Source organism: Poromitra crassiceps, assembly GCF_964638095.1.
Source record: "Poromitra crassiceps genome assembly, chromosome: 2".
NCBI lineage: Eukaryota > Metazoa > Chordata > Actinopteri > Beryciformes > Melamphaidae > Poromitra > Poromitra crassiceps.
The window spans coordinates 112,040,137-112,066,571 of NC_139624.1; the positions used below are offsets into that span (position 1 = coordinate 112,040,137).

The 26,435-nt window shown below is 43.8% G+C and overlaps 1 protein-coding gene across 4 annotated transcripts in view; it reads left to right on the forward strand.

Annotated features, from left to right (window-relative positions):
• The window catches only part of col11a1a (collagen, type XI, alpha 1a), a 178,239-nt gene that overhangs the window by 101,223 nt on the left and 50,581 nt on the right, over window positions 1-26,435 (forward strand). For all 4 annotated transcript variants that reach the window (XM_083631995.1, XM_083631997.1, XM_083631996.1 and 1 more), the window contains 11 exons: window positions 4,089-4,142; window positions 4,270-4,377; window positions 4,805-4,858; window positions 11,881-11,934; window positions 14,209-14,253; window positions 14,474-14,527; window positions 14,782-14,826; window positions 16,526-16,579; window positions 17,560-17,613; window positions 21,415-21,468; window positions 21,741-21,848. In XM_083631995.1, the coding sequence (XP_083488121.1) occupies window positions 4,089-4,142; window positions 4,270-4,377; window positions 4,805-4,858; window positions 11,881-11,934; window positions 14,209-14,253; window positions 14,474-14,527; window positions 14,782-14,826; window positions 16,526-16,579; window positions 17,560-17,613; window positions 21,415-21,468; window positions 21,741-21,848 (684 nt within the window). The remainder of the gene's footprint in view (window positions 1-4,088; window positions 4,143-4,269; window positions 4,378-4,804; window positions 4,859-11,880; window positions 11,935-14,208; window positions 14,254-14,473; window positions 14,528-14,781; window positions 14,827-16,525; window positions 16,580-17,559; window positions 17,614-21,414; window positions 21,469-21,740; window positions 21,849-26,435) is intronic.

Sequence of the window (26,435 nt, forward strand, 5' to 3'; positions counted from 1 at the left end):
AATATGGAAAATGTTGTGGTTCAGGTCCGACACACACAGCTCACATACGCAGCTCGGCCGCTGCTCGGCCTCGCCCGCAACTCGGCTGCATGGCACTCGAGCAATTGTGATGTCACTGATGATGTCGTAGATATTGTGACATCACTGATGATGTCATAGACATTGTGACATCATCGTCTATGACAGTGTTTCTCAAACCTTTTCAGACCAAGGACCACTTAAACATAAAAGAAACCTCTAACTCTAACTCCCCAAACATCCCCAAAAACAATTAGGCCTACTACTTCAAATGTAAATTACAAATTACAGGCTAATTAAATGACAAATAGCATTAGGGCTGTGGAATTAATCAAGTTTTTGCCTTCCCACAATTATGAAAACAACATAACCAAGATAAAACCTTTTTATATATCATTTATTTTAGTTAGTCCATTTTACTTTTTTAAATTGATTTCTGCTATTCAGTTCAAATATATTAAAAGTTAAAAGAAAGTTTTTTTAAGTTCAGTAAATGCATAGTGTTGCCAAAGTCAAATAATCATGATCTGTTGCCATCTTAAAGCTGCATTCAGCAATGTTTTGGGGATAAAATAAGTGTTAAATGGCTATATTCTGACAGCAATCACTGAAATAGTATAGTGTTTGGCCAGTAACTTGGAACTCCCAACTCCTAGCCCTGCATGCAGGGCGGACGTATCTCCGCAACTGTAACTCGTAGAGACTCACAGTGGGCGGCGTTGGATTTCTCTGATTGGATAGTGGGAGGTGGGCGGGAGGGAAAAATGTACTCGCGGACCACAAGGGGGACCGGTCCGCGGACCACTGTTTGAGGAAAAACTGGTCTATGACATCATCAGTGACATCATCGTCTGTGACATCAGTGATGTCACTCGAGCAATTGTGGTTTTTGGTTACACTCGGGCAAATGTAACATCACTGATGATGTCACAATGTCTTCTTCTGTGGTGTTTTATGGCAGTTTGCATCCTTTATGTTGCATTACCGCCTCTTTACTTTACTTTATTGCATTTAGCAGACGCTTTTATCCAAAGCGACTTACATCACATTTCAACATTTCAACTTGGCACAGGAAAATAAAAACAATGAAAAACAGAAGCATAGATCACAAACAATCAATGAGAGTTAAAAGTCCATCACATAGCACCTTACAAAAATTAAATAGAAGATAAGATCAGAAATTTGTCAGGGGCGGAACTAGCAGCATGTTGCATTTAAGAAATGATGTCGTTTCCGGAGGGGCCCAGGTGTAGCCCAAAAAAGTGAGTTTTCAATCTCCAGCGAAAAATAGGTAGCGATTCGGCCAGCACGGGACAAGCAACCCCCTGGGCCACGCAGCGATGGAGGAGCGAGGCGAGCTGTGCAGGTGGAGGAGCGGAGGGAACGATGGGATGTTTGGAAGCTGACCAGAGATTGCAAATAAAGCGGGGCTGACCAGTGAACTGCCCGGTAGGCCAGTACCAGAATCTTAAATTTGATATGATGGGGAGCCAGTGGAGGATGCGGAAAAGGGGAGTGACATGGGAGAATTTAGGTAGGTTGAACACCAGACGGGCAGCTGCGTTTTGGATGAGCTGGAGGGCTTGGATGGTCGAGGCAGGTAGCCCCACCAACAAAACATTACAGTAGTCGAGGCGGGAGAGGACAAGTGCCTGGACCAGGAGTTGAGCCGCCTCCCTAGTGAGAAACCGACAGATTTTTTTAATGTTGTATAGGGAGAACCTACAGGAGCGGGCGGTTGCTGCAATAAAGGCTGAGTTGGATAGCTGGTTATCTAGGGTCACACCAAGGTTCTTAACAGTTTTAGACGGCATTACAGTAATATTGTCAATGGTAATGGAGAGGTCAGTGAGAGGGCAGTGTTTCCCAGGGAGGAAGAGAAGCTCAGTTTTGCCAAGATTCAGTTTGAGATGATGGGCGGTCATCCAGGTGACAATATCCTTGAGGCAAGCGGCTAGACGTGACTCGATTTGGGTGTCGGAAGGGGGAAAGGAGAGGAAGAGCTCCTTCTGGATTTATCCATTCACTGTTTCCCTACATTCTGTAAAACCCGATCCTCATCTCACCCTCTCCCGTCCCCCCTCAAGAGCTCTGGTTCCTACTCCACCCCGGAGTTTCTCTGGCTTGAGCCGATTTCATGTCACAATTCTATGACATCAGTAACATCACAATTGCTCACAATTGCGTGTAACCAAAAACTTGACCAAAACGTGACCAAAATTACAGAACCCACTTACTAAGGATAATGTTCAAATAGAGGAATGCTCTCCTGTTAGTATGCATTATATAAAAAAAACCATCAACATCAAATATAGGGCCATCAACATAGGGTCTGCCTGGAAAAAGATGGAATTTTAATATGGAGTGTGTAGGGCACTACCGCCGCACAAGTACTGCCACAGTGGTCGCGGTAATGGTTGGATTTTATTTTCTGTTTGTTGCACCAGTAAGAGTCAACAAGATGCAAATGAAAGCTGAGAATCCACAGATTCCAATGGTATTAGTCTAATCAATCTACAACAGGGGTTCCCAACCTTTTTTGGCTTGTGACCCCACTTTGACATCACAAAAATCTAGGGATTGGTAATATCATCAGTGATATCATCAGCGATGTCAATGTAACAGTATGCTGACTTTTCTCTCAGAATTCTGCCTTTAATCTCAGAATTCTGACAGTTTTCTTAGAATTCTGACATTAAACTCAGAATCCTAACTTTATTATGAGAATTCTGACTTTACTCTCAGAATCCTGACTTAAACTCAGAACTTAAAATAAAGAAGAAAAAAGTGGCCCTAATCCTCTTCGGTAGGTTTATTGTGTGTGGTGTAAAAAAAAAAAAAAAAAGAAATAGGCAACTCATTTGAATTCCAGGCAACCCCACTTGGGGTTGCGACCCCAAGGTTGGGAACCACTGCTCTATGGCCAAAACTCACTGAACTAGCAGCCAAAGAAAAACACTTGCACTTACTGCCATGGTGGCAATAGTGCCCCTGGAAACAGGCAACATCTGTAAGAACAATCTTCATCTATACAGTGATATGACCTAGTTAGCAGAGGCAAGATGTCTATCTGTGGAAATCATATTGAACACCAGACAACATCTGCAAAACAAATCATTGGCATTTTTTTATTGAAATATTATGTATGACCCTGATAGAGGGATGCAATTCCACTCTCTGGCCAACAGAGAGGAGCAGCGAGCATGTCATCCTCGGCTGTTGAAGGGAGAGGAGAGCGGCACTGAATCTTAAGCAGATGCACATTAAATAAAAAATGTCAGAGGACTCAAAGGTTCCCTCATGAAGTGAAGAAAACAGTCTACTTCATAGACCTTCAGTGGAAAAATGCACAGCCTGAATGCCAATATATTGAAACAAACAATTATGCTGCATAATGGTATGACTTGTTTGTGTTTCGTTTTCAGGGCGAGGCATATGGTATGACTTGTTTTGTGTCTCGTTTTCAGAGCGAGGCATATGGTATGACTTGTTTGTGTTTCGTTTTCAGGGCGAGGCATATGGTATGACTTGTTTGTGTCTCGTTTTCAAGGCGAGGCGAGGCATATGGTATGACTTGTTTGTGTCTTGTTTTCAAGACGAGGCGAGGCATATGGTATGACTGTTTGTGTCTCGTTTTCAAGGCGAGGCGAGGCATATGGTATGACTTGTTTGTGTCTCGTTTTCAAGACGAGGCATATGGTATGACTTGTTTGTGTCTCGTTTTCAAGACGAGGCGAGGCATATGGTATGACTTGTTTGTGTCTCGTTTTCAAGGCGAGGCGAGGCATATGGTATGACTTGTTTGTGTCTCGTTTTCAAGACGAGGCATATGGTATGACTTGTTTGTGTCTCGTTTTCAAGACGAGGCATATGGTATGACTTGTTTGTGTCTCGTTTTCAAGGCGAGGCGAGGCATATGGTATGACTTGTTTGTGTCTCGTTTTCAAGACGAGGCATATGGTATGACTTGTTTGTGTCTCGTTTTCAAGACGAGGCATATGGTATGACTTGTTTGTGTCTCATTTTCAGTGCGAGGCATATGGGATGACTTGTTTGTTTCTTGTTTTCAGGGTGAGGACGGTTTCCCCGGCTTCAAGGGAGACATGGGAATCAAGGGAGACCGGGTGAGGAGTTCAACCACTTTTTGTGTGTTCAAACACACAAATTATTTCAACCAATAGCGGGCCTGCGTTCCTTGTTTACAGGAATGCAATGGCGTGATGGTGATTCTCTTCTCGTTTTTTACTATAGGGTGAACTAGGCATGGCGGGGTCCCGCGGAGAGGACGGCCCCGAGGGACCTAAGGGCCGTTCTGGCCCCAACGGAGAGTCAGGTCCCTTGGGTCATGCCGGAGAGAAGGTATGCCTCTCGTTTGCAGATCGCTTCATGGTTAGGGTTTGACTAATAGAGGTTTCTGAAGCTGGATGATAACTTCAGGGAGTTGTTCATTTTTAAAATACCCATAAAAATTATTATTACTACTACTAAAACATATTCATGCATACATGTGTGGAATCCGATCAAACTCAAGTGAAGGGTTTCCCATGTCTATCAGTTCAATATTGATCAATTATACAATAAATACTGTATGTAATAAATCAATCTGCCTCACATCCATCATATTTCATTTGTTGTTACATTTTCACTGGTCACCCAGGCATTGACACTCAAATAAAAGCATCTGGTCGTGTTTTTCAGTGTAGTTGCAGATGTTTAGCCCTGCTTTGCTACAGTAGCACTGAAGTTGTGTGACTGGACTGATATGAGTGCTGACGCTTTCTCTCAGGGTAAACTGGGCGTCCCAGGACTGCCAGGCTATCCAGGAAGACAAGGACCAAAGGTACGTTAACGTCACTTTGAGAGCATCATGCCACGCATCATGACATCACCACCACCACACACCTATGGTTAACAATGGACAGCATCATGGTTTTCTGAATATGAATTTGAGAGGAAATTAATTTTCATCACTGTCCCATTACAAATAATTCAGAGTTTTAAAAAATGGCAGTGAAAAACTTGCAATGCATGTTTTACACACTACTGTACATTGATTAAATAAAGAAATTCTGGTAATGGTTTAAACCTAGCATTTTTAATGGTGCTACCTGTGGCATTTTAAAACATGAATGTGTCACTGTCAAATTAATTTTGAACTTTCGATACAGTACCTTGAGATAATTACTGCAAACAAATGAGCTCTGGAAGAATTGCCCCCTCTTCCTGTTTTGTGTCTTAAAGCAGTAGGCTGCCAGCAGCACGGAGGTACGTTAGATCACTCTTATTCTCGTTCTCTCTATGATATAATAAGCATATGAGCCGCTATGTCGGAAAATACGTTATTTACAAGACATAACTACAAGCATTTCACATGCCCCGTTTTCCTCGTTTTCAGGTCACAGTTCAAAACTGATTATGCTAATCAAACCAAAGTTGTCAGGGTGACTTAAAAATCATATTTAAAGCTGGAAACAAGGTCCAGGGTGTAAAAAACTGGAATTCTCCTTTAAGGCTTCCAATTTGAAGATTTTACTGGTTTCCACTTGATGGCGCCAATTCCTCATATTTGGTATAGGGATATATTACATGAAATTGATCCCTATAGAGCTCAACATTGACTGCCCACTTTTAAACTCATTTGGACAATGTTTACTGAGGTCATAAATTAAGTGAGAAGTGGGTTCTTCTATACAATCAGACTTCTTTTTGCAGCCAGTGGAGTCACTCCCTGCTGGCCATTACAAATAATGCAAGTTTAAGGCACTTCCACATTGGCTTCATTTTCACGAACAGAGCTATACAGTACAGTAGGAGTCATGGTGACTGTTCTTATGCCTCCGGTGGCGACAGCGACAGGTGGCTAGAGGCATTATGTTTACAGGTAGTAAGTCTGTCTGTCCAATTCTTGTTAATGCCTTGAGGGAATTCAGCTTAAACATCCACTTGGACTCTAGCATGAACTGATTAGCTTTTGGTGGTGAACGGTCACTGTGACCTTACGTCCCATGCTCGTTAACGTGATATCTCAGGAACGCCTTGAGGGAATTTCTTTGAATTTGGCACAAATGTCCACCTGGACTCAAGGATGGACTGAGTACAATTTAGTTGTCAGAGGTCAAATATCAATCTCACTGTGACTTCACAAAAGACGTTTTTGGCCGTAATTCATACGTTAATTATGACAAAATTTCACACAAATGTCTAATAGGATAAAGTGAAGACATTTTATATCTAAAGGTTCAAAGGTCAACTTCAGTGTGACATCATAGGTCAACTTCAGTGTAACATCATAGTGTTTTGCTTACCACTGTAGCTGAGAAAACGATCTTGAGTCATTCTACAAAAACGGTTCACTTACTTTTGCAGACACCAAAATCCATTAAGTTGACTAAGTTGAGTCACATTCATTATATTGATTTGGACCCCAAGATACTTCCTCTCCCTGGATGACAGCCAGGACAGGGGGCGTGGCCTCCTGTTCCTCTGGTAGCTCATTGGTTTAGCTGATATTGAGCTTCAGGTGATTGTCGTTGCACCATGTGACAAAGCTCTCTATCAGTCCTCTGCACTCTGTAAAAATAGTCTCTGAGTGAAGACAGCATGTTTCTCACTGGAAATTATTCACTGGAATCATACATGTCAATATAGTGATGACTTCCATTTTGCCAAAATATACACTTAATACCTTTTATTGAATTCCTTCAAAGTCTTCACTACATATATTTTATGAGTCTTGACTGACATGGATGTAAACTGCAGCTTGACTTGTTGGTGGAGGCATACAGTACAACTGCACGGCGGTTATTTATAGTTTATGTCATGTTTTTATGCTCCAATGCATCATGCAGTGAGGAGCTGCAAAATGGGAACGCTGCTTTTCAATCCTCCACAGACTCTGTCCACTGCCAAGCCTAAAACAAGCTGATGTCCCCTCCATGTTTACACCCACACACTCAGATCACTGCCACGCTAAGTCATGTGACTTGACCATATGGGTATTTAAGATGGTGTCTCACTCTGTCCTTTTGTCTGATGAAGAGCAGTCTGCTCGAAACGTTACCAAGTACGGTGCAATAAATTCATTCACTGGAGCCCTTGCAGTGTGCAAGCTGTTTTATTCATTCACTGTTCCAGCCTCTCTCCAGCTCTGCACCTGCCGGATTCGACCTGGATGTGCGTCTTTTTAACTTTTCTTTTGTCCGCTCCCTTTTTCACACACTCAGTCCACTGCCTAGCCTAAAACAAGCTGATGACCCCTCCATGTTTACACTCACACACTCAGTCCACTGCCTAGCCTAAAACAAGCTAGTGTCCCCTCCATGTTTACACCCACACACTCAGTCCACTGCCACGCCTAAAACAAGCTGATGTCCCCTCCCTACACTCACACACTCAGTCCACTGCCAAGCCTAAAACAAGCTGATGTCCCCTCCATGTTTACACCCACACACTCAGTCCACTGCCTAGCCTAAAACAAGCTGATGTCCCCTCCATGTTTACACCCACACACTCAGTCCACTGCCAAGCCTAAAACAAGCTAGTGTCCCCTCCATGTTTGCACCCACACACTCAGTCCACTGCCTAGCCTAAAACAAGCTAGTGTCCCCTCCATGTTTACACCCACACACTCAGTCCACTGCCAAGCCTAAAACAAGCTGATGTCCCCTCCCTGTTTACACCCACACACTCAGTCCACTGCCTAGCCTAAAACAAGCTAGTGTCCCCTCCATGTTTACACCCACACACTCAGTCCACTGCCAAGCCTAAAACAAGCTGATGTCCCCTCCATGTTTACACCCACACACTCAGTCCACTGCCAAGCCTAAAACAAGCTGATGTCCCCTCCATGTTTACACCCACACACTCAGTCCACTGCCTAGCCTAAAACAAGCTAGTGTCGCCTCCATGTTTACACCCACACACTCAGTCCACTGCCAAGCCTAAAACAAGCTGATGTCCCCTCCATGTTTACACCCACACACTCAGTCCACTGCCTAGCCTAAAACAAGCTAGTGTCCCCTCCATGTTTACACCCACACACTCAGTCCACTGCCAAGCCTAAAACAAGCTGATGTCCCCTCCATGTTTACACCCACACACTCAGTCCACTGCCTAGCCTAAAACAAGCTAGTGTCCCCTCCATGTTTACACCCACACACTCAGTCCACTGCCTAGCCTAAAACAAGCTAGTGTCCCCTCCATGTTTACACCCACACACTCAGTCCACTGCCAAGCCTAAAACAAGCTAGTGTCCCCTCCCTGTTTACACCCACACACTCAGTCCACTGCCTAGCCTAAAACAAGCTGATGTCCCCTCCATGTTTACACCCACACACTCAGTCCACTGCCAAGCCTAAAACAAGCTAGTGTCCCCTCCCTGTTTACACCCACACACTCAGTCCACTGCCTAGCCTAAAACAAGCTAGTGTCCCCTCCATGTTTACACCCACACACTCAGTCCACTGCCAAGCCTAAAACAAGCTAGTGTCCCCTCCCTGTTTACACCCACACACTCAGTCCACTGCCTAGCCTAAAACAAGCTAGTGTCCCCTCCATGTTTACACTCACACACTCAGTCCACTGCCAAGCCTAAAACAAGCTGATGTCCCCTCCCTGTTTACACCCACACACTCAGTCCACTGCCTAGCCTAAAACAAGCTAGTGTCCCCTCCATGTTTACACCCACACACTCAGTCCACTGCCAAGCCTAAAACAAGCTAGTGTCCCCTCCCTGTTTACACCCACACACTCAGTCCACTGCCTAGCCTAAACCAAGCTAGTGTCCCCTCCATGTTTACACTCACACACTCAGTCCACTGCCTAGCCTAAAACAAGCTGATGTCCCCTCCATGTTTACACCCACACACTCAGTCCACTGCCTAGCCTAAAACAAGCTAGTGTCCCCTCCATGTTTACACTCACACACTCAGTCCACTGCCACGCCTAAAACAAGCTGATGTCCCCTCCCTGTTTACACCCACACACTCAGTCCACTGCCTAGCCTAAAACAAGCTGATGTCCCCTCCCTGTTTACACCCACACACTCAGTCCACTGCCAAGCCTAAAACAAGCTAGTGTCCCCTCCATGTTTACACTCACACACTCAGTCCACTGCCACGCCTAAAACAAGCTGATGTCCCCTCCCTGTTTACACCCACACACTCAGTCCACTGCCTAGCCTAAAACAAGCTGATGTCCCCTCCCTGTTTACACCCACACACTCAGTCCACTGCCTAGCCTAAAACAAGCTGATGTCCCCTCCATGTTTACACTCACACACTCAGTCCACTGCCAAGCCTAAAACAAGCTAGTGTCCCCTCCCTGTTTACACCCACACACTCAGTCCACTGCCAAGCCTAAAACAAGCTAGTGTCCCCTCCATGTTTACACCCACACACTCAGTCCACTGCCAAGCCTAAAACAAGCTAGTGTCCCCTCCCTGTTTACACCCACACACTCAGTCCACTGCCAAGCCTAAAACAAGCTAGTGTCCCCTCCATGTTTACACCCACACACTCAGTCCACTGCCTAGCCTAAAACAAGCTGATGTCCCCTCCATGTTTACACCCACACACTCAGTCCACTGCCTAGCCTAAAACAAGCTAGTGTCCCCTCCATGTTTACACCCACACACTCAGTCCACTGCCAAGCCTAAAACAAGCTAGTGTCCCCTCCCTGTTTACACCCACACACTCAGTCCACTGCCTAGCCTAAAACAAGCTAGTGTCCCCTCCATGTTTACACTCACACACTCAGTCCACTGCCTAGCCTAAAACAAGCTGATGTCCCCTCCATGTTTACACCCACACACTCAGTCCACTGCCTAGCCTAAAACAAGCTAGTGTCCCCTCCATGTTTACACTCACACACTCAGTCCACTGCCACGCCTAAAACAAGCTGATGTCCCCTCCCTGTTTACACCCACACACTCAGTCCACTGCCTAGCCTAAAACAAGCTGATGTCCCCTCCCTGTTTACACCCACACACTCAGTCCACTGCCAAGCCTAAAACAAGCTAGTGTCCCCTCCATGTTTACACTCACACACTCAGTCCACTGCCACGCCTAAAACAAGCTGATGTCCCCTCCCTGTTTACACCCACACACTCAGTCCACTGCCAAGCCTAAAACAAGCTAGTGTCCCCTCCATGTTTACACCCACACACTCAGTCCACTGCCTAGCCTAAAACAAGCTGATGTCCCCTCCCTGTTTACACCCACACACTCAGTCCACTGCCTAGCCTAAAACAAGCTGATGTCCCCTCCATGTTTACACTCACACACTCAGTCCACTGCCAAGCCTAAAACAAGCTAGTGTCCCCTCCCTGTTTACACCCACACACTCAGTCCACTGCCAAGCCTAAAACAAGCTAGTGTCCCCTCCATGTTTACACCCACACACTCAGTCCACTGCCAAGCCTAAAACAAGCTAGTGTCCCCTCCCTGTTTACACCCACACACTCAGTCCACTGCCAAGCCTAAAACAAGCTAGTGTCCCCTCCATGTTTACACCCACACACTCAGTCCACTGCCAAGCCTAAAACAAGCTAGTGTCCCCTCCATGTTTACACCCACACACTCAGTCCACTGCCAAGCCTAAAACAAGCTAGTGTCCCCTCCCTGTTTACACCCACACACTCAGTCCACTGCCTAGCCTACAACAAGCTGATGTCCCCTCCATGTTTACACCCACACACTCAGTCCACTGCCAAGCCTAAAACAAGCTAGTGTCCCCTCCCTGTTTACACCCACACACTCAGTCCACTGCCAAGCCTAAAACAAGCTAGTGTCCCCTCCCTGTTTACACCCACACACTCAGATCACTGCCAAGCCTAAAACAGGTTGATGTCCCCTCCCTGTTTCACACACTCAGTCCACTGCCAAGCCTAAAACAGGTTGATGTCCCCTCCCTGTTTCACACACTCAGTCCACTGCCAAGCCTAAAACAGGTTGATGTCCCCTCCCTGTTTCACACACTCAGTCCACTGTCAAGCCTAAAACAGGTTGATGTCCCCTCCCTGTTTCACACACTCAGTTCACTGCCTAGCCTAAAACAAGCTGATGTCCCCTCCCTGTTTCACACACTCAGTCCACTGCCAAGCCTAAAACAAGCTGATCTCCCCTCCCTGTTTACACCCACACCCTCAGTCACTGCCAAGCCTAAAGCAAGTGCCAGTGCCTCCACGTCCTGTAGTACAAAGGCTTTTTGTTTGGTGTATGTGTGTCTGTGTGTGTGTGTGTGTGTGTGTGTGTGTGTGTGTGTCTGTGCGTGTGCGTGTGCGTGTGCATGTGTGTCTGCGTGTGCCTGCGTGCGTCCACCTGAAACCAAATGTTTCGCACATTTGTTGCATTCAATGTTTGTTTTTGTTTTGTTGTTTAGCTCAAGGCGTACTGGAAACAACATTAACAAAGGAAGGAAGGAATGAAAGGTCATAGAAAAGTGATGGAATTTGTCACCAGGGACTCTGACTAAAGCAGTGATTCTCAAACTTTTTCATATCAAAGACCCAACATTTGGTTCACATTACAGCCACAGACCCTCATTTGATGAGATTTTGTTTCTCCAACCCAAATCTGAGAATATCTTTTATTGTTAGACATGATTTTGTCCAGAATTCTATGACTATTGTAAGTAGAGATATAACAGAGTTTAACAATTTATCAATTTGCTAGATAACAGAGTTCAACAATTTATCAATTTGCTGGGGACCCCTTGGAAGCCCCTTGCTTGGTACCCGGCCTCCACGTTGAGAACCACTGCTCTAATGGGAACTGACATCAGCGTAAACAAATGCAGCATCTCCCAAAAGGACGACCTGACACCCCCCCCCCCCCTCTCTCTCTCTGCCTCTCCTATCGACAGGGCTCGAGCGGTTTCCCTGGATTCCCCGGAGCCAACGGCGAGAAAGGAGCCAGAGTAAGAAAACACACACACACACTGTACACACACACACACACTGTTTGCGTATTATAAAGGCATCTGTATCTATGATGACTCTGCACAAAAATATAACAGCGGCAAAATCGATGTTGGGGATAGAAAACAAAAGATGCTGAAACAATTGCGCTAGCCTGGCTGGAACTAGACTCAGCTCTCAGTCTTAATCCGTTTCACTACTGTAAGACTGAGAATATTGCTATTTAAATCTTTTCATAACGTTAGGTGGTGCTGTTGGAAGCCTTGCATCGGAGAACCAATCATCAGTGTTGTGGGCGGGCCTGCTTTCTGGGGGCAGTGACGCTCATGCAGAACCGGTGCTGTCGCGTTTGCGGAGAAACATATTAATCACTTAGAAACAAACATAACCTGTTAATAGGATGTGTTTCATCCGGCCCCGGCGGCTAGAGGTCTTTCCCCCAGCGATAAGCCCGACTCCCGAGGCTACGTTACAGAGCCTGCTGATGACCTCACAGCGCTTCACAGTAGCAAGCGGACCACTTCCGGGTAGGAAAAAATATTGTAAAATAAACAACAGGTATAAACTCTCTTTGCAGCACATCAGTGTCTTGCTCTATATTGGAACTATGAAACATTGCATTGCCGCTACCAAATAAAATTCTAATAATAAATGTAGGCATGTCTGCTGCCGGCCGTTCTCGCCGGGCTCTGAACCAGATTTGGAACAGTAAATTCCCAGACGTTTGGTGGTTAGGTGGCGCTGTTGGCGCAGCTCACCAAACGTCTGGAAACCGAGACTAGGCTGGAACAGACCCCTTGCCTCGCCTCACTCCTAGCCTGGAACAGACGACACATTCACACACAAAATTGTGAGATGAGCAGAAAAATAACCCAGGGCAAGTCTTTTCTTTTGAATGAGGCCACTTTAGGTAGCAGTTTACTTCTATGAGATAGCCAAAAACACATTGCATGGATAGCTCGATTCACCTTCATAACAGCATCGGTTCAAGCACAAAATGATACACAAGGCGTCCATTTCAATGATCTTTAATGGAATAAGTGGAGGAGAGGCACTTCCTTACTGCTCCCGTGGAGTACATCAAAACCATCTAATGGACACAGCCAGGGCCACCTGCCAAATGGACTCATCTTATCACAGAGTCAAATCATATTTCGGCCAGATAGCCCATTTGCAGCTACAATATTGTCACGTTTTTCTCTGCAGTGCTTGGCAGGCTGCTTCTGTTTCAAATATTAGTTAGCCAAATACATAAAAAGTAGATACCGCCTACCCCATATACACACAACTCCTACTTTCTTGGTGTAACTTAAGATATTAGCTGTCACATAAAAGTTGGAACACATCACTCCTATTTTAACTTTGCTACACTGGCTCCCAGTAAAAAAAGAATTTGATTTTAAAATACTGCTTATTGTTTTTTAAATCTACTAGCGGAATACCCGTCCCTGTGAGGCTGGCCATTTAGTTAGGCCTCGCTCACAGAGTTGGCATGCAGCCTCTTCTCTCTCTCCCCTGAGGATTTTCATAATCCTCTTCAGTGGCTGATTACAACTCCACTCACCTGTGGGCTCCTCCACTCTGGAGCACCTGTGGGCTCCTCCACTGGCATAGCTGTGGCCGAGCACAATCTGCTCACTCACTCACACAAAGACACTTCACATTCTTGTTATAGGAATACGATAGGATAGGATGAATGGTTTCGTTCCTTCATTGACATGCTCAGTGAATACACACTGCTACAAGGTCTGCTACAACAGTGTCTTCTTTTAACAGCAGACTAAAAACATATCTCGTTATCAAGCTTTGAGTGTGGGGTTCATGCAAAAACTTTTATTTTAGAATCATCTTATTATGTTTTTATTTAGTTTTAGTTTTATTTAGTTTATGTTTTTTATGTAATATCTTCTTATCTTATATGTTTTTGTCATGTAGTATCTTTACGTATTTTTTTGCTTTTTATTTTGCCTGTCGTATGAAATGTGCTGTATAAATAAACTTGACTTTAGTAGGACTTTTTCATTGGTTGCACTTGTATAATGTATAGGCAATGCTATTTTCCACAACTACTGTTTTCATGAGTATTGATCTCTAAATGCAGCATCTTGAGTTGAGGGAACTACTTTAGAACAGTTTCTCTTTGGCGGTTCAGCTATCGAATAATACAGCCTCCAGCCTCCAGCCAGTCAGAACTGAGGATTGACTTAGGCTATGTGGTATCACAACTTAAATGTGCAAGTGTCTAAATTGTTTTGCCTTTGCTTTCCTAATAGGGTGTTGCGGGCAAACCCGGTCCAAGGGGGCAAAGAGGTCCAACGGTATGTACTGTTCCACTCCGTGAACTCACTGATTCATGAATGAATGAGATACTGCCCAAGTCATCTTTCATAACCCATCTGAGATTATGCACTTATAACAACTTTAGAATTTTTACATCCCTAGGTTAGAATGTTAATGTTCTGCCTTGTACTGTATGGTAGATAGTATTCAAAGCTTTTGTATCTACTTGAGTCTTGAGCCATTGTGGTCTTTGTGCAGGGTCCTCGTGGTGGTCGAGGGGCTAGGGGTCCTACAGGCAAACCAGGTCCTAAGGTACATCAACACTCCATCTCCATCACAACCAAACACAACTCTCACACTGATTGTTGTATCACCCTTTACTGGCTAGATGTACTGTATCAGACACAATTACGTTTGACAGAAATATAACATAAATACAAATACAACTTATTTGTACTGCATTCATTTCATATTTTACTGCTAAACTACACAATGGTCATCAGCTGCACTGTAGGCTACATGGAGACATTATTCATATTCATGTTTGTCCTTGTTGTGTTTTGCAGGGCACAGCGGGCAACGACGGTCCTCCAGGCCCGCCTGGAGAGAGAGTAAGTTCCACACTGAGTCTGAGGTGGCTTTCATAGACATGGACACAATGTGAACTAACTAGGGTTCGACCCATATATCATTTCAAAACTCAACATTTCAAATAGTTATTGTTGAGTTGTGAGGCCTGAACCTGAATTGATTCCAATGCAACATCTAGCACTTTCAATTCAAAGTTATTGTTATCGGCCTTTGAACACTTGTGTCAGTCAAACCCTAGAACAAGAGACCAGACCAATCAATGTTCCCTACTGGATTAATGTGGATGCTTGCCATGATTGAGTAGCAGTGTGCAGCTCTGAACCTCCCCTCATATCTTCAAGCAGATATTGCTGTTTGCTTCTATACGTTTCAGTCTGGCTGTACCAAAAGTTAGCCTCCGTTTCAAAGGAAAACTGGATGAATATTGATTGGTAAAATTTAATCAAGTCAGTTTGAAGCACATTAAGACTAGATTGCATCAGATGAAATACATTGGTATAGTGTTTTATATTTTAATTATATTTACACTCCTTAAATCCCTGAGCTTCATCGTGAGCCTCAGTAATCAGTTTGCAAATAAGAAATTTAACTTGGAAAAACTCAATTCAAAACACAACTTTTTGAGTATTCAAATCTGTTTTCCTCTGTTCATCTGACTCATCCTCTCTCTGCTGTTCTCAGTTTCTCTTCAAAATAGAGGCTACACATTTTGGTAAAACTATACACTGATGGATTTCTGGCGGATTATTCGTTCAACATCCAATGTGCGTCACAACATTTTTGGTACATTAAATGGGATGATGACCAGTGGATAACAGTTAGTTGATATTGCATCCCCATACTACATTTTAATCAGTAGAGACAGGGAAAGAGTCTGTAAAGAAACAATTGTGATTTTCTAGTTAGGTTTATTCTAGTTAGCCTCTGTAGATTAGCAAGATAGTCCTACAGTAGCTAGCACATAAACCTGTGATTTGCCTTGATTCAACCTAAAATCAGATACCTTGTGCATTATTATCATGAAAAAGTAAAACAGTAGACACAGCTCTGAAATGCAACTTTGCATTGCATAGCTTTCTATCATTTTAAACATTAGCCCCAAGTTTTCTTTTTAACATTTAAAATAACACTGCATAAGCATAAAGTAGTTGAAAGATGAAATGTACAGCTCACTTCTGACTCACTTCTGAGTCACACAGAAGCTCACGACTGAGTGGGTGGATGATAGAGGGAGGAGGACCAGAGCACCTACTGTATTGTTATGCAGCTGGACACTCCAATGCTCAGTGTAACGTTAATGACTTGATGAAGGCTATGCAAGCCTGGGCACAAGCTAGGATCAAATCTATTAATATATTCTATATATATATGTTATACCCCCCCCCCCCCTCTGTCACCCATTCTCCCTGACAAGTATTGTTTTCTCGTAGCAGCCCTAGAGTTTGTGAACCGAGTGACAAAAGATAATTTACCCAACAATAGCAATTTCAGATAATCTTTTAGACTGAATAGCTTGTATTTATTTCATCTCCTTTCTGCTCTGGGCCCAAGTCTATCTGTCAGTCACAATTCCCACGGAATATCTTCCTCTCACCTGTGTCAGTTCGACACTGCATGCTTTCTGAGTGGACAGAATTGTTTTTTTACATTGCATAATGTGGTTTCATTCTCCCTGCTTCTGTTGTCACTCTGACTGTTGTATTTCTCTGTTCATCCCAGGGACCTCAAGGACCCCAGGGACCAGTTGGGTTCTCTGGACCGAAGGGCCCCCCTGTAAGTATTTATTTGTGCTTTACAATTATGTGCAATGTATTAAGACGACTACAGTAAGGCGATAAAGTTTGCAGCCGGTTCCCTGAGGCTCATTTTCCACCCTGGCATTTTCCTCCCACTTCCCACTGTCTCAGTTGGAAATAACCCTACTTTGCAAACATTATGACTCACAATTGATTCAATGGGAAGAGCTCATGGGGAGCAGTAATGCATAGCAATAGTCGGGATCATTAGTCTCATCGTTATTGAAGCAGTAGCCATTTTCTCACTCCCCAGTCTAGCCAGGAGACAAGTGCTCATTTCCACCTATCGATTTGCCTTTGATTCATAGCTGCTTCTCAGCCGCTTCTTTGAATAAAACTAGAACTGGTTATTTTTGTGTTAGTGTTCCTGTAGTCTAAGCTCATTCACATTCAAAGCTTGACTATGTAATTAATTGTGCTAGTGGGAAATCTTGTTTGTATATTGTGCCTGCAGAGCATTTGCAAGACACTTTGCCAGAATAGAATAACATATCTTGGAAAAAAGTACCGTTAATGCCCAGTAATAGAGCCGTCGTAGTGTTGCTATTCACTTGAGATGAAAACGTCTGACAAAGGCTGGACGATAATTCAATATTCTTATTTATCGTCCTCCAGTGGAATCATATCCTGATGATATGAAGATATCTTAATATCGTGACACACATTTCTGCTGTCTAAAATGATGACAAGCAAATTTGACTTAAAAACTCATAAAATGAGGTATAGTAGGAATATTATTTGAACGTTTGACGTCACACCTGACATTGCCATTCAGTTCAATGAGATGAACATTAATGTGATTTTGCATACATGAACCATATCGTGATATATTGATATCGAGAAAAATCCTTATGATGATCATGATATTGATTTCAACCATATCGTCCAGCCCAACGTTTGAGGGCTCCATGTTGCCGAGCTGCCACCTGAGTGTGTGTCTGGCTTTCTCCTCACCAGGGACCACCTGGAAAGGACGGGCTGCCCGGACACCCTGGCCAGCGCGGAGAGACGGTGAGTCTTCCCCACGTCCCCGTCGGAGCTGTCGGGCGCCTGGGCGGCTCTGGTCGGTCGGCTTCGCCAGTCACTTCCTGCCGGGTGTGGGAACATAAGACCCCCTTCTTTCCTGCGGCCTCATTTCTCACACCTGGACGGATTCGACTCACTAAGTCGGCACGCTTTTCACAGCAACCGCGAACCCAGGAGTTCAACACCTCAGTTTCTAACTATACTTTTTAATCTGGAATCTCAACAGGAAAAAAAATCAATTAAATCAAAACGAATAAATGTAAATCGGCAGAACCCTGCGAAACACCTTTTTCAGTCCATTAATCTTTCTCAGCACTCACTCTTATATCGCTTCGGGCCCACAAGATTTTCTTTCTCATGCTAATGACTTGTAGTCCGACTATTCGCTGCAAGTAAAAGTTGTCAATTAGAACCTCTTTGACTCTTTTGTCCAACTTGCCTCTTGATTGCATGACAGATCTGATCTTCCCAGTCAGAGAGCCAAACTTGAATTGAACCCCCATCCCCCACTCTTATCTCCCTCGGCCTTGTATGCAGGGGATTACAAGGCCGATCAGTCATACAATAGTCTCAGTGAGATGCCAAACAGGCAGACATCTCTAGCAGAGGAGAACGACAGAGACAAGGCCCTCGTGGACATTGTCTGAGTCTGTCTACTGCTCCAGTCTCCATTCACACACATCTGTCTCAGGGAATCCAGATGGCTCGTACAGATAGGTTCCAGAGAACAGAGGAACCAGCCCTTTCTGATCGAGCTTCTGTCTCGTTACGTTGGCAGACTTGTATGGATCCATCTGAAGGAAGCTAAGCTTAGATTGCCCAACCAAAAAGAAGTGTCCTTGTCTACGTTAAAATAAACAACTCATAATAATTGAGGTATGACTAAAACAAGGGCCATAAAAATTGTGGCAGCAGCTGGGGACAGCAGCAATGTTTCCTCGATGCAGTCGCAATGAACATGATGAAAAACGACCGCACAAATGCATTGATAAAGATGTATAGATGCAGCATCCTATAGGGAGCTAAGATTTATCTGACGATTAAAAAAACAAAGCAAACTTTTAACTTGAGCACATCGAATTGCAATCCCCAGCCCTCCCCTTCGATTTCTCCATGCTTTGTATGCATGGCTGCACCTTGGTTTGACGAGGCTCAGAGCACCATCAATTCTAAAAGCTCGACAGATCATCGCCTCTATCATTACAGCTCCCCCTTCTGCCTGCCACTCTCCTATAGATAACATAACACACCACACAGTGACACGCAAGAGCTGCCACGCACATGAGCTCCCACGCGCACCAGCTGCCACACGCACCAGCTGCCACACGCACCAGCTTCCACACGCAACAGCTGCAACGTGCACCAGCTTCCACACGCAACAGCTGCAACGTGCACCAGCTTCCACACGCAACAGCTGCAACGTGCACCAGCTTCCACACGCAACAGCTGCAACGTGCACCAGCTTCCACGCGCACTGGCTGCCACGTGCACAGGCTGCCACGTGCACAGGCTTCCACGTGCACAGGCTGCCACGTGCACAGGCTGCCACGTGCACAGGCTGCCACGTGCGCAGGCTGCCACATGCACAGGCTTCCACATGCACAGGCTGCCACGTGCACAGGCTGCCACATGCACAGGCTGCCACATGCACAGGCTGCCACATGCACAGGCTGCCACGTGCACAGGCTGCCACGTGCACAGGCTGCCACATGCACAGGCTGCCACATGCACAGGCTGCCACATGCACAGGCTGCCACACACACCAGCTCCTCTTTGCCTTTGTCACCATCCACACAACAGCGATACAGTCTTCATTAAGGTGTTTATGGCAGTAGATTTATGCAGCCTCCACCAGCATCCGCTATGAGAATTGATCACGGCAATAAACGTGCCGGTTGGGCCCCGGCAGCACAAGCGGCACTTGGGGAAGTGCAAATAAAGATTTGACTGGGGTGTCTCAGAGTCAGGGGCCAATGCTGTAACAGCGCTGCCCAGAGGCTTTCCCGCTAAATATTACATCGGCGTAAATCACAGCGCAAAGTGATCGATGGGCCCCGAGTCACAAGTCATCCAGGATCAGTTTGCCCAGAACCGGCCTTTCAGATCGGCTGCAGGAAAACCAGCTGTCAAGTCCACGCGCTAACTCGCCGACCGGAGGGCTGTGGAACATCAAATGAGAATCAGTGGACAAGTCAAAGTGCAAAGTCGATGCACAATTGCTGTGCTCACTGTTTGACATCGGTGTGTGTGTGCGTGTGTGTGCGTGCGTGTGCGTGCGTGTGTTTGTGTGTGTGTGTATGTGTGTGCATGCACGCGTGCGTGTGCGTGTGTGTGTGTGTGTGTGTGTGTGTGTGTGTGCGCGTTGTGCCAATCAATCACTGGTATTAATAGAGCTGCACTGTGCACTGACTTCATGCAGGGATGCTGATATATGATATCTGATAAGCAGTATATATATATATATATATATATATATATATATATATATATGATATATGATATCTGCACACAGATAATATATATGATATATGATATCAGATATAACACACAGTTTTTTCCACCTAGTTTCAGAGAACATCAAGATAAAGAATAAAAGAAATATAGTAATGGAATTAACACATTATTATGCCTACTCTTATTGTGACGTCCCACTGGCAGATGCAGATATAAATACAATACTTTTCAAAATGTACATATTCACCGGGCAAAATAAGAAAACTACTGTCTGAATCAGCAACGGCACCAGGACACTCTTTCATTCCCAATGGAGATATTAGACAAGGTTAACCCATTCTAGCTCACCAAGTTCCCAGCTTTTTAATTTGCCATAGTATCCGATCTCACTGCGCTGCTGCAGAGGAGGAGGTCACTGCCTGCTTTTTGATCGGACACAAGATGAAAATCATCTTTCCTAGCTCAGTAGAGTTCTAGTATTTAAGGGGCCCCCACCTATGTTGCATACATTGATTACATCTTCCTGTGCAATGTGCACTTTGCCTTAATCCTGCACTTGTTTTTTATCTCACCGCATCAAAGCATCTCAAAGCATCTAAACATCCCATCCTGGTATAAGCCTTTAAGAGCTCTCTGCTTCTTGTCCTTGTCACTGTCCCACATGTACTGAGCCATGTGTTGCCCAGTCTGCTTCGTATCCCTTTGTTGCCTGTGTGCTTTGCTAACCTTGTTATTGCAGCAGCTGACCTGTGATATTTCATCTTACCACTGGGTGGTGAGGTGGTAAGTAAGAGCAGGGTGATAAATGCTGCCTATTCACGATGTAGCATTTATTGGCATGGCCACTGACTTAATCACCAGATGGAATTAAAAGGAAATCTAGATTCCTTGTAACAGACTGAACAGCACTTTGAAGATTGTCAATATTGGTGGTTAAGGTTCAGTCCAATCAGCGTAGGTATGCATGTGCTGTATAATACTGTACATACAGCGATGGCAGCACAGATTGATGAGTTTAATATTCACAATATTGGTGGAGGTGAAACTGTAAATCTGTCTATAATCTTTTATAGCATCATTCTAGCATTGGATTTAATTGCATTAAACAGACTGTACTTATATTATGATTATGATCAGGCCTTTTGTCAAGATAAGATATAACCAAGACATAACCATTAAACTAAAACGGCATACAAGTTAAACAAATTCATGTCATGTCGTGAAATGGAATGATGCATCATGGTTTCTTTTCTTCAATTTTGATAGTTTAGGTCAGTGTTTGTTATGTTTTTCTAAATAGTATTAATTAGACTAGTTGTGTTCTTCTTCCAGGGATTCCAAGGAAAAACTGGTCCACCCGGCCCGGGAGGAGTTGTTGGGCCCCAGGTATGCAAAGATGATCATTAAGGAGAATTCAGAATGAAATTGTCCACTGAACAAAGTCATCTTGAGGTCAAATTAAACATTTATTATATTAATTGCTAATCAATGAAATTATGCACATGATAAGTAAGATTGGCCCAATGCCTGATCTCTTGGCCTCTATAGTATTACTATAGTAATACTATAGTAATACTATAGTAAGTGAATTATTATGCATTGGCCATATCTGTTATGCTGGACCGCAACTAATATCCTACCATGTGATGACGTCATAGGGACCCACTGGAGAGACCGGTCCCGTGGGTGAGAGAGGTCACCCTGGACCCCCAGGCCCACCTGGAGAGCAGGGTCTTCCTGGTGCAGCTGGCAAGGAGGGAGCAAAGGTGAGTGGAATGAATACTTACGGTCAACCTGCAATAATCAGTGCTAAAATGGTTTTCATATAAGGTTGTCCACAGCTAATGCTCAGTTGAATGGGGAAACTTTAGCAGAGAAAGGGATAAGTTCTACCAAAAGACAATCTTTTGAAATATGTTGTAGTCCTAAAACAACAATTTAATTTCCTTACAGATACCTAATAATAATTGTTTGAAATGAATAGAGATATCTTTGAATGCTCATCTGATGCCTCTCCTCTGAATAGAGTTTTATTTTGCTATAGTAGCATAAAATGGGGCGGGGGGGGGGTCATTTGAGTGGGCACTGCTCTCCTCCAGCACTGCATTAGATTTGTGGCACCTGTAGTTGCACTGAGGAGAGCGAGGCAGGGAGGTGGACAGAGATGAACAACAGTACTGAGATTTCAGCCTGTGCATTCACAAGTACTGGAGCTGCATTCACTTATGATGTTGGAGGCATGCAGGGCTCTAATAGACTACAGGACTAAAACATACATCTAAGGCTCTAATAGACTACAGGACTAAAACATACATCTAAGGCTCTAATAGACTACAGGACTAAAACATACATCTAAGGCTCTAATAGACTACAGGACTAAAACATACATCTAAGGCTCTAATAGACTACAGGACTAAAACATACATCTAAGGCTCTAATAGACTACAGGACTAAAACAGAAATCTAAGGCTCTAATAGACTACAGGACTAAAACATACATCTAAGGCTCTAATAGACTACAGGACTAAAACATAGATCTAAGGCTCTAATAGACTACAGGACTAAAACATAGATCTAAGGCTCTAATAGACTACAGGACTAAAACATACATCTAAGGCTCTAATAGACTACAGGACTAAAACATACATCTAAGGCTCTAATAGACTACAGGACTAAAACAGAAATCTAAGGCTCTAATAGACTACAGGACTAAAACAGAAATATAAGGCTCTAATAGACTACAGGACTAAAACAGAAATCTAAGGCTCTAATAGACTACAGGACTAAAACAGAAATATAAGGCTCTAATAGACTACAGGACTAAAACATAAATCTAAGGCTCTAATAGACTACAGGACTAAAACAGAAATCGAAGGCTCTAATAGACTACAGGGCTAAAACAGAAATCGAAGGCTCTAATAGACTACAGGGCTAAAACAGAAATCTAAGGCTCTAATAGACTACAGGACTAAAACATAAATCTAAGGCTCTAATAGACTACAGGGCTAAAACATAAATATAAGGCTGTAATAGACTACAGGACTAAAACATAAATCTAAGGCTCTAATAGACTACAGGACTAAAACATAAATCTAAGGCTCTAATAGACTACAGGGCTAAAACATAAATCTAAGGCTCTATTAGACTACAGGACTAAAACAGAAAGCTAAGTCTCTAATAGACTACAGGGCTAAAACAGAAATCTAAGGCTCTAATAGACTACAGGACTAAAACAGAAATCTAAGGCTCTAATAGACTACAGGACTAAAACAGAAATCGAAGGCTCTAATAGACTACAGGGCTAAAACAGAATTCTAAGGCTCTAATAGACTACAGGACTAAAACATAAATCTAAGGCTCTAATAGACTACAGGGCTAAAACAGAAATCTAAGGCTCTAATAGACTACAGGACTAAAACAGAAATCGAAGGCTCTAATAGACTACAGGGCTAAAACAGAATTCTAAGGCTCTAATAGACTACAGGACTAAAACAGAAATCTAAGGCTCTAATAGACTACAGGACTAAAACAGAAATCTAAGGCTCTAATAGACTACAGGACTAAAACAGAAATCGAAGGCTCTAATAGACTACAGGGCTAAAACAGAATTCTAAGGCTCTAATAGACTACAGGACTAAAACATAAATCTAAGGCTCTAATAGACTACAGGGCTAAAACATAAATCTAAGGCTCTAATAGACTACAGGGCTAAAACAGAAATATAAGGCTCTAATAGACTACAGGACTAAAACATAAATCTAAGGCTCTAATAGACTACAGGACTAAAACATAAATCTAAGGCTCTAATAGACTACAGGGCTAAAACAGAAATATAAGGCTCTAATAGACTACAGGACTAAAACATAAATATAAGGCTCTAATAGACTACAGGGCTAAAACAGAAATATAAGGCTCTAATAGACTACAGGACTAAAACATAAATCTAAGGCTCTAATAGACTACAGGACTAAAACATAAATCTAAGGCTCTAATAGACTACAGGGCTAAAACAGAAATATAAGGCTCTAATAGACTACAGGACTAAAACATAAATCTAAGGCTCTAATAGACTACAGGACTAAAACATAAATCTAAGGCTCTAATAGACTACAGGGCTAAAACAGAAATATAAGGCTCTAATAGACTACAGGACTAAAACAGAAATCTAAGGCTCTAATAGACTACAGGACTAAAACAGAAATGTAAGGCTCTAATAGACTACAGGACTAAAACATAAATCTAAGGCTCTAAGAGACTACAGAAATCTAAGGCTCTAATAGACTACAGGGCTAAAACAGAAATCTAAAGCTCTAATAGACTACAGGATTAAAACATAAATCTAAGGCTCTAATAGACTACAGGGCTAAAACATAAATCTAAAGCTCTAATAGACTACAGGATTAAAACAGAAATCTAAAGCTCTAATAGACTACAGGATTAAAACATAAATCTAAGGATCTAATAGACTACAGGACTAAAACATAAATCTAAGGCTCTATTAGACTACAGGACTAAAACATAAATCTAAGGCTCTAATAGACTACAGGACTAAAACATAAATCTAAGGCTCTAATAGACTACAGGACTAAAACATAAATCTAAGGCTCTAATAGACTCCAGGGCTAAAACATAAATCTAAGGCTCTAATAGACTACAGGGATAAAACATAAATCTAAGGCTCTAATAGACTACAGGGATAAAACATAAATCTAAGGCTCTAATAGACTACAGGACTAAAACAGAAATCTAAGGCTCTATTAGACTACAGGACTAAAACATAAATCTAAGGCTCTAATAGACTCCAGGGCTAAAACATAAATCTAAGGCTCTAATAGACTACAGGGCTAAAACATAAATCTAAGGCTCTATTAGACTACAGGGCTAAAACATAAATCTAAGGCTCTAATAGACTACAGGACTAAAACAGAAATCTACTGCAACAAATTGACCCTCAAACACCCTGACAAACAGCAGACCTCTGCTCTCATCATCATGCTGTGCACAGTGCCAGACTGTGGATGTGACTGGTGATGCTACAGTCTCTACCCAGCCCTCCCCGGTCGCCAAACGAGTGTCCATTAAGAACAGACAGCAGCCATTTTGTAGAAGTATGGGCTTTTTCCCAGCCCACCCCAAACTCCCCGGACCACTCAGTAACCCCCCGCCTCCCTCCACCCCCCCCCCCCCCTCACCTCCCCGTGTCTCCTACTTTCATTTTCTCCCTGTCTTGGTGAAGCAGACAGTTTAATCAAGTCCGTCGGCTAACTCCCGAGCCCTCTGCCACTCACCACCCCGCTCCCCCTCTCCATTCAGCTCAGCCCCCCCATTCCCGCATCAGTATGCCAGGGCGGAGGTGAGGTCTTGGCAGCAGAGCCCAAATCCTCTTATACCTCTCAAGCCCACTCTTCTGTGCCTCCCTGTTTGCAGATAAAGCCAGTCTGCCAATACAAAAGAGAAGAAAGAAGCTTGAAGCAACTTTTTTTCCTGGAGTAAAATGCCCTTGCTTTGGAAATGTGGGGCACAAAATGAACGAGCAAGTAATTGAGGCTGGCCCCCCGGAATAATTGGCACTATTTCTTTCTTGTAGTACGGAACTTTTAGAGCTACTACTGTACAGTGGTGGTGGGGGTTACATACTGTACAGTGTGGATGGGGGTTGCTACAGTCGGGATGGGGGTTACATACTGTACAGTGGGGATGAGGGGTTATACTGTACAGTGAGGATGGGGGTTACTACTGTACAGTGAGGATGGGGGTTACTACTGTACAGTGGGGATGGGGGTTACATACTGTACAGTGTGGATGGGGGTTACATACTGTACAGTGAGGATGGGGGTTACTACTGTACAGTGGGGATGGGGGTTACATACTGTACAGTGGGGATGGGGGTTACATACTGTACAGTGGGGATGGGGGTTACATACTGTACAGTGTGGATGGGGGTTACTACTGTACAGTGTGGATGGGGGTTACATACTGTACAGTGTGGATGGGGGTTACATACTGTACAGTGTGGATGGGGGTTACATACTGCCATTTACATACTGTACAGTGTGGATGGGGGTTACTTACTATACAGTGTGGATGGGGGTTACTACTGTACAGTGGGGATGGGGGTTACTACAGTGTGGATGGGGGTTACTACTGTACAGTGGGGATGGGGGTTACATACTGTACAGTGGGGATGGGGGTTACATACTGTACAGTGGGGATGGGGGTTACATACTGTACAGTGGGGATGGGGGTTACTACTGTACAGTGGGGATGGGGGTTACATACTGTACAGTGGGGATGGGGGTTACATACTGTACAGTGTGGATGGGGGTTACTACTGTACAGTGTGGATGGGGGTT